The following is an 8989-nucleotide window of genomic DNA, read 5'->3' on the forward strand; positions in this document are numbered from 1 at the left end:
ACGATAACATAAAATATCACTAAACCAGGTGTACCAATAGAAAAACTTGGGGTTCTAATCAGAAAAAATGTTTCCTGCAGGAACACAAAAATGTATTTGTCTCGTTTCTGCAAATACACAAAAATATGCAGTCACATAAATCAGTACAACTGCATCGAAACCGACCCTTATTAAATTTTATTTAAAAATCTTTATCATTATTAGAAATTTTAGTCACGTTGCGTTGGCAGTGAGACTGGAGTTACACTTGACATTTGCTTGACGTTTTTGATAATTGATAATTCGACAAAAGCATCGATCACCGTGCTGTTCGTGTTCGTTGCCCTGAAATTAAAGTTAATTTATCCAAGTTTCTGAAGAAACGCGCAGTGTGTTATATGTTTACAAAATGTGCGGTGGCTTTACCTGTTCGAAAAATGCATTAATTGCATTAAATGTGTTATATATTGTGAGTATTGCACAAATTTCGACCTTTCGGCATTCCCTCATTTATTTTGCAGGTAGTAGCTTTTATTTTAATAGGGGTTGCGGTTTACGGTCGTGCGGCTTCCTTGGTCACAAATTTACCCATCGTAGGGGGTATTTTAGCATGTGGCATAATACTCATTCTGATCTCAGTCCTAGGACTCCTGGGTGCTGTGAAACACCACCAGGTGATGCTTTTCTTTGTATCCTTTTTAAAAAAATTAACCGAAACGAGGAAATTACCACACTTCCTGTCAAATGTAGGTAGTTGTGGGTGTCAAAAACCGCAAATTAGGCATTTCCGTCGTTATTTTCTTAACAAGTGTTAGTACATGGTTATCTTGTTTTTGTTGTTCTTGATCCAATTCTCGGTCGCTTGCGCTTGCTTGGGTGTTAATATTTCTCAGCAAGAACAGTTAGCGGAACAAGGGTGGAGCCGGGTGGATAATGCTACACGGAATGAAGTACAAGAAGTCTTCACCTGCTGTGGCTTTGATCCAGTTGTTGATAAAACCACACCTCATCCTAGTTGTGAAAACATCGCCATGAGATGTTGTATCACGAATGATAAAAACTGTGTTTGTCCTCCTTGTATGAAAAAATTGCAACACACAATCAACTATGCATTTAAGTTGTGTGGTTGGATTGGGCTGTTTTTCAGCTTAACTGAGGTAAGTTGTTGCTAGAGACGTTGCATTTTATTAACAAATGTACATATTTGAATGAATTGTCGACATGAGCTTCCATTTAATAACTATGGTGTGGGTTTTTTTGAAGTATGTAGTTGTTTATTAAAAGGGAAGTGTTTCAGTTCTTCCATTATTGATTCAGTGATAAGATATGACAAGTGTTGCGAAATTTAGCTTTTAATGAACAGTCTGTGTCTGTAATATGGGAGGGGCTAACAAAAAAGAAACATTACCATAAAATTTTAATACAAATCACGGAACTCGACACAAATGCGGACGCTTGGAATCAAAAGCCAGTTTTAGTAATTTAAATTTGAACAGTTAAAACGTTTTGTATGAAAAATATCGCACTAGAGAATTGCATTAAGCTTGACTTAAATACGTTTCAATTTAACCCTGAGTGGAAAACAATTTTTGAAATGTAAGCAAGCAAGCAGTTGTTTTTGTGGAGTTGTATCCTATTAAACATTCAACCGGGTTTATCAGCTCTTCGTTGATAAGACGAACTTTAAGCTAATGTTTCCATTGGAAAATTCTAGAACTAACACGAAACCTTGCCCTGTTTCTTGATATTTCTGAATATATTTTTTTTTAATTCACACCCATCTGCTTTCTTTGGACAGAAAAACTTATTTTCAATAAAAACCTTGTAAAAGGACGTTCTTTAATTTTTTTCTTCAGCGCCTATTATGGATTGAAATCGATTTTTTTTTTTTAAAGAATGCTCAGACAAATTTTGTTTGGCGATTGATTATGTGCACAGTAACCCTAATATATTTTCAAATTAAAAGGTGTAATAAAAATCACTGCGCAGATAATTAGTTAGACGGAAACGGGAAACTTGCATTTTCGTGCTCAACGTTCCGAAACATTGAAAAAGCATGACATTATCTTGTGGTCTTATAGTCATCTTTAACCAAATATTAAAAGTAAACAATAAAAAAAATATTTCAGTCTGTTAATCGTCTGCCTGTCTGTCTGTCTGTCGTCTGTGTAGATTTATATTAGGCGGATAATCTCCGAATCTACTGGGCCGATTTTTGTCAAATTTTATATGTATATAAAGACTATTATGTAGATGGTAAAACGCCAATTAAAATTTGGCTAATCATCCGCACCAACAAGTTGGTGACGTCATATCCTCCTACACTTCCAAAAAATACAGGATCCCCAACGTGGTTTTGTCTTTTTTTCTTTTATACTATAACTAGTATTATCTATAGTTTTCACTGTAAAGGGGTTATTACAAAACAGGTCAAATTTCTCAAAATCAAATTTTTTAATTCTTAAAAGAAGCACTCAAATGGGTTTTTCGCCAAAAATAACCTTAATGTAGCACATTCTGTTTATCGATTACTTTAACATAATTATAAGACTTCTGAGAATAAAAAACATTGAAAAATCGAAATATCGAAGAACTGAAAGTCGAAAAATGAAACATCAAAAAATTGAAAAAAATGTAAAAATCAAAAATCTAAAATTTAAAAACCGAATAACGAAAAATCGAGAAATCGAAACCCCAAATTTAAAAATTCGGATAACTGAAAAATCGAAACACCGAAAGACTGGAAAATCGAAAAACCGAGAAATCGAAAAATCAAAAGATCAAGAAATCGTGGAGTCGAAAAGCGGAACAATTGAGAAACCGAAATAGGCCAAAATAAAAAATTGAAAAACTGATAAATCGAAAACCTGAACAGTCAAATCTCGAAAGTTAAAAATTGAACAATTTATAAATTGAGAAATTGACAATCACTTAAAACTTTGAAAAATTGAGAGATTGAAAGATCGAAAGAACGAGAAATCGAAAAATAGAGAAATCGACAAACAAAAAGTTAAAAGTTGAAAAATTGGAAAAGCGGAAAAATCAAAAAACGAAAAAATGGAAAGCTGGAAAAACTAAGAAACCGAAATAGGCCAAAATAAAAAAAATGAAAAACTGATAAATCGAAAACCTGAAAAATCAAATCTCGATAAATCGGGAATGAAAAATTAACGAATCGAAAAATTGAAAAACAGAACATCTAAAACCAGGAACTCGAAACATCGAAAGATTAAGAAATATTGAAAAAGATTGAAAACTTAAAATTTAAAAATCCAAAAATTGAAAAACCGAAAAAGTAAAAAGTTAGACACATCGAAAAATCCAGAAGTCAAAAATAGAAAAGCCGAAGAATTGAAATATTGAAAAATCCTAAAATTGAAATATCAAAAACCGAAAAATCGAAAAAGTGAAGTCGAAAAATAGAAACCTTAAAAATGGAAAAATTGAAAAATCAAAAATCTGAAAAATCAAAAAATTAAAGAATTGAAGAACAGGAAAATCGAAACACTCGAAGGTCAAGAAATGGGAAAATCAAAACATTGATTAATTGAAAAATCGAAAAATTGAGAGTTTATAAAAGTCAAATTTGAAAAATTAAAAAATCGAAAATTTGACAAAATGACAAGTGAAAAACAAAATTTAAAACCGGGAAGTCGAAAAATCAAAAGATTAAGAAATCGAAAAATTCGAAAAATTCGAAAACTTGAAGAATTGAAATATCGAAGAACTGAAATGAAAAATCGAGAAATCGAAAAATCTAAAATTTTAAATATTGAAAAATTAAAATATCAAAAAACTGAAAAATCTAAAATTTAAAAATCGAAAAAGTAAAAAAATCGACACATCGAAAAATCCAGGAGTCAAACATCGAAAAGTCGAAGAATCGAAATATTGAAAAATCCCAAAACTGAAATATCGAAAAACTGAAAAATGAAAGAAAAACTAAAAGTGGGAAATGGAAATTAAATCGGGAAATCAAAACATTGAAAATTCGAAAAATTTAAAACGAAAATTGAAAACAGAAAATCTAAAACTAGGAAGTCGAAAAATCAAAAGATTAAGAAATCGAAATATTTGAAAAATTCGAAAACTTGAAAAATTGAAATATCGAAGAACTGAAATGAAAAATCGAGAAATCGAAAAATCTAAAATTTTAAATATTGAAAAATTAAAATATCAAAAAACTAAAAAATCTAAAATTTAAAAATCGAAAAAGTAAAAAAATCGACACATCGAAAAATCCAGGAGTCAAAAATCGAAAAGTCGAAGAATCGAAATATCGAAAAATCTCAAAACTGAAATATTGAAAAACCAAAAAATGAAAGAAAAACTAAAAATGGGAAACTAAATCGGGAAATCAAAACATTGAAAAATCGAAAAATTTAAAACGAAAATTGAAAACAGAAAATCTAAAACTGGGAAGTCGAAAAATCAAAAGATTAAGAAATCGAAACATTTGAAAAATTGGAAAACTTGAAAAATTGAAATATCGAAGAACTGAAATGAAAAATCCAAAAATCGAAAAATCTAAAACTTTAAATATTGAAAAATTAAAATATCAAAAAACTGAAAAATCTAAAATTTAAAAATCGAAAAAGTAAAAAAATGGACACATCGAATAATCCAGGAGTCAAAAATCGAAAAGTCGAAGAATCGAAATATTGAAAAATCCCAAAACTGAAATATCGAAAAATTGAAAAATGAAAGAAAAACTAAAAATGGGAAACTAAATCGGGAATCAAAACATTCTCAGTTTTTGGATATTCCTGTTTTTGGATTTTTCAGGTTTTCCATGTTTCAGTTTTTCGATATTTCAGTTTTGGATTTATCAATATTTTAATTCGACTTTTCGATTTTTGGCTTCTGGAGTTTTCGATGTGTCGATTTTTTTACTTTTTCGATTTTTCAATTTTTCGATTCTTAATCTTTCGACTTCCCGGTTATAGATTTTGTTTTCAATTTTCGTTTTAAATTTTTCGATTTTTCACTGTTTTGATTTCCCGATTTAGTTTTCCATTTTTAGTTTTTCTTTCATTTTTCAGTTTTTCGATATTTCAGTTTTGGGATTTTTCAATATTTCGATTCTTCGACTTTTCGATTTTTGGCTCCTGGATTTTTCGATGTGTCGATTTTTTACTTTATCGATTTTTAAATTTTAGATTTTTCAGTTTTTTGATATTTTAATTTTTCAATATTTAAAATTTTAGATTTTTCGATTTCTCGATTTTTCATTTCAGTTCTTCGATAATTCAATTTTTCAAGTTTTCGAATTTTTCAAGTTTTCGAATTTTTCAAATATTTCGATTTCTTAATCTTTCGATTTTTCGACTTCCCGGTTTTAGATTTACTGTTTTCAATTTATAAAATATTAAATATTGAAAAATTAAAATACCAAAAAACTGAGAAATCTAAAATTTAAAAATCGAAAAAGTAAAAAGTCGACACATCGAAAAATCCAGAAGTCAAAAATGGAAAAGTCGAAGAACAGAAATAATGAAAGAAAAACTGACGAATCGAAAAACTGAAGTATCCAAAAACTGAGAATCTCATGAATCGAAAAATTGAGAAATCGAAAAATCAAAAAAGTGAAGTCGAAATATCGAAACTTTAAAAAATTGAAAAATTGAAAAATCAAAAACCTGCAAAATCGTAGGATCGAAAAATTGAATAAGTAAACTGAAAAATCCCAAAACTGAGAAATAAAAAAATTGAAAAATTGAGAAATCGAAAAATTAAAAAAGTGAAGTTGCAAAATCGGAACCTGAAAAAATAGAAAAATTGAAAAACCAAAAAACCTGAAAAATCAATTCATTAAAAAATAATTATCGATTAAGAGTTTATAAAAGTCAAAAATTGAAAAATCGAAATAGTTAAAAATCGTAAAATTGAAGAGAAAAACTGAAAACCGAGAAATTGAAAAATTGAGAAATTGTAAAATCCAAAAATTGCAAGAATTCGTTTTTTGCATTTTTTTTTGCTCTATACTCAACACGGATTCATAAACCACAAGTGTTGGAGTGTCTTATTTTAAAATTTAATTAACATTATTGTAAATTTTGGAGATGACGCCATTCAATTGTTGGGGGGTTAGACAATTTTTGGTTAGTGTTTTAGCTACCATCTGTACGATATTTGACAACAATCGATTTCAGTAGTTTCGGAAATTATCTGTCTAATAAAAATTGACACATGAAAGTAGCAAGTCGCCCGATGGACTCCACTACAAAAAATGAATTATTAAATATCGGGAAACGTCTTTTTATTGTTAATCGTACCGTAAATTTAGTTGAAGCAATGGACTTTTTAAACAAAAATTAGGACAATATGTAAAAACAAAAGTTATCTTTATTGCAGCGATTAATTTTATGATGTCTCTAAATCTATTTCATGCGCAAATTAGTCGTCGTATAATTTATTAAACATCTTCCTAAAATGGGAAAATAACAGAAGTTACAAACAGAAAAAATTTTTGGTGAAGATTATTATAGTGAAGTCCAAATATTTCTGAATCGTCAATTGTCGGAATTAGCGAAATGACATGGAGTGTACCTGACCGAAAAAGTTTTAGCTGAAAGTGTACTAGTTCCATAGTGACAAATAATGTGAGGTTATGTTGTTGTGTTTTGTGTCTTTTTAAATCTTATATGTTGGTGCTTTTATAGGTTTACCGACTTCAAACTTTTTATAATTTCAAAACTTGGGTAATATTTAATTCATTGCTTTGTGTCTTTTTCTGGCTGCAAGAACCGTTCTCCTTCTTTTTTTCGTTGGTGCTTTTTAGAGACGGATTGTTGTAGCCAGTTTCGTAAGTTTTGAAATATCGACGTTTTAGCGTTGAAACAGTGTGTCTTTTATTTAAGAATATCGTGTAGATGCTAAAACGCTAACCAAAATTTATTTGATCAGCCCCACCAACAACTTGATGACGTCATCCCAAAATTTTGCATAGTAAATTTTATAAAACAACATACTCGTACACTATGCAGACAAAACTCCTATTAGAACAGTTTTATTAATCACTTCCGTCGTTTCTGGTGGAAAACCGGAAGCTTTATCGGAAAAAGTTTACGAGTGCGATAATTTCAGTTCAATTTAATTTGTAATTATTTGTGATAATTGAATTCTCCTTCATTACATCTGAACAATCAGGATATTCGAACTAATCGAACTAATTGAATTTAGTGTTGTATATAATTAGATTAAGCCCACGGAATGTAATATCGACCAGTTCACCCTTTGTTAGCCCCTCATCAATAATTCACCCATGTTATTTAATGGATCTTCTTTAGCAATTAACAAGCATCTAAACGGTTTTGGTGCATGTTTCAGTTTATGGGAGTGCTACTAACTGTGAGGTACCGTAATCAGAAAGACCCCCGAGCTAATCCTAGCGCTTTCCTCTAGTCATTTAACATGAACTTTAGGGTGGGTGGATCCTAATATACTGACTGCTACACATGACACTTTTATTTTGCTAAAAATGTTGGTTTTATTTTAACTTGTAGATAGCAGGTTTAGTTCTGTCACGAAGGTATCGGAATTTAGCTGATCCTGACGAGAAGCTAGCGACAGCGATTTTTCCTCGCCATAATTTTACGTACTGATCTAGTCACTATTACTGTGCAAATTTTGAGTGATTTGTCTTGATCTATGCCATACCAAAGACATCATCTATATATTCCATTTTTTAATAAAGGCTGCAGTTTATCATGCCATTTGTGATTGTTTTTATACGCATTTGCGTCTGTTGTGTTCTCTTTACGTTTAGTTGAACGCATTTTTGTATCATCGTTTATAAACTTTCGTAACTAGTCTTCAAATACATATTTGATGTTCTTCGACAATTCATATGTGTATTCCATGTTATACCAGTGTACATTTCATTAAGCTGACTACCACGTTTTTCATAAAGGCCAGTTTTCAGTGGTGGTTTAGTACAATATCGTGTATCGTATCTTTCTAGTAAAGTGAGTGTAATAAATTTAACGACAATTATGAGCCACACTAGCGCAACTGGCCTTTACACTTAGATATTAACTAGTTAATAACTGTGGAACCAGTGTTTCAAGGCTGTTATTAGGAGCATATATTTTAATAAGACAACTTCTTATATGTGTTTTCAAATGTAGATCTAATCATAATTAGTAAAATGTACGAACGTGTAAAACATGTCTTGAGGTTTTTTACTTAGAGACGAGCATACAATTGCTAACTCGCTGTCACTTTTATCGCCTAAATAGTGCTTTTCTCTAAAGTAAAGGCCTTGTTCATACTAGGAAAATCTGTATTTAGAACAAAGACGAAATATTTTGTATCCATCAATTCAACTGAGCCAGTTGTGTATTTGTACGTTCACAACTAAGGCATGTAGTAAATATGTGGTTGGGTTTAAATTTATGTAGTCTAGCTGCGTATATTTTTATTTAGTGGTTGTAAATAATTAACGTGCCTTGTAATTATAGAACTGAATTGTGGGTAAGTCGACATGAGATTTTTTACCGTTTTTAGTTGAGATTGTATACACAAGACTTCTTTTATTTATATATTTATGATTTTTGCTTTTATTACGTCTACGCAACTGGCCCTTGACCATCGAAAATCCTATCAAAGAAATACAGATCGTAGTAACAATGTGTCTATTTCATATACAGTAAATATTTTAGTGAGTATTTGCTCAGTGCATGAATTTGCTCATTCATTACACTATCTAATTTCGTTTTAACTTCCTATTTATTGTTTCTTTTTCGTGTACCTCTAATTTATAGCTTGTAATTGTAGTTGCTGAATAAATTATGTGATTAAACTGATGCGTTTTGATCTTAATTATAGTCACAAATATGTGGTTAAATTTACTTTCAGATTCGTACTGACTTAAACTGAGGTAAGTTTGCGCCGGATCAGGTAGGTACAAATATTCATACTTAAAAAGAAGATGTTTCAAAGAAGGAAATACTCCAAGGTCACAAATGTTGAAAAAATTGACTTTAAAGTATTAAGACGTGTGGTTCAT

General features: G+C 30.3%; 1 protein-coding gene across 3 annotated transcripts; it reads left to right on the forward strand.

Annotated features, from left to right (window-relative positions):
• The first annotated feature begins 262 nt into the window (after positions 1–262).
• LOC135129296 (tetraspanin-13) lies at positions 263–8782 on the forward strand. 3 transcript variants are annotated; one of them, XM_064056465.1, is made up of 5 exons: positions 263–448; positions 501–668; positions 795–1136; positions 7309–7404; positions 7485–7574. In XM_064056465.1, exons 1-4 carry the CDS (start codon positions 389–391, stop codon positions 7381–7383), a joined length of 645 nt encoding a protein of 214 aa, XP_063912535.1. In that variant the 5' UTR covers positions 263–388; the 3' UTR covers positions 7384–7404; positions 7485–7574. The 3 variants fall into 3 exon arrangements, with proteins under 3 accessions (XP_063912535.1, XP_063912533.1, XP_063912534.1); XM_064056463.1 differs by lacking the exon at positions 7309–7404 and having other exon boundaries at positions 7485–8782; XM_064056464.1 differs by having other exon boundaries at positions 7309–7578.
• Positions 8783–8989: the final 207 nt, after the last annotated feature.

This window comes from Zophobas morio, unplaced genomic scaffold (genome assembly GCF_036711695.1).
Source record: "Zophobas morio isolate AGI-343-1 ecotype UQ-CSIRO unplaced genomic scaffold, CSIRO_AGI_Zmor_V1 ptg000014l, whole genome shotgun sequence".
In the NCBI taxonomy this organism is placed as follows: domain Eukaryota; kingdom Metazoa; phylum Arthropoda; class Insecta; order Coleoptera; family Tenebrionidae; genus Zophobas; species Zophobas morio.

Excerpts from the sequence above, each read along its gene's own strand:
- LOC135129296 (XM_064056463.1), top strand. The coding sequence starts at position 389 with ATGTGCGGTGGCTTTACCTGTTCGAAAAATGCATTAATTGCATTAAAT. Across the intron at positions 669-794 it reads ACCAGGTGATGCTTTTCTTT|TACATGGTTATCTTGTTTTT; the intron begins GTATCCTTTTTA and ends AACAAGTGTTAG. Across the intron at positions 1,137-7,484 it reads TGTTTTTCAGCTTAACTGAG|ATAGCAGGTTTAGTTCTGTC; the intron begins GTAAGTTGTTGC and ends TTTAACTTGTAG.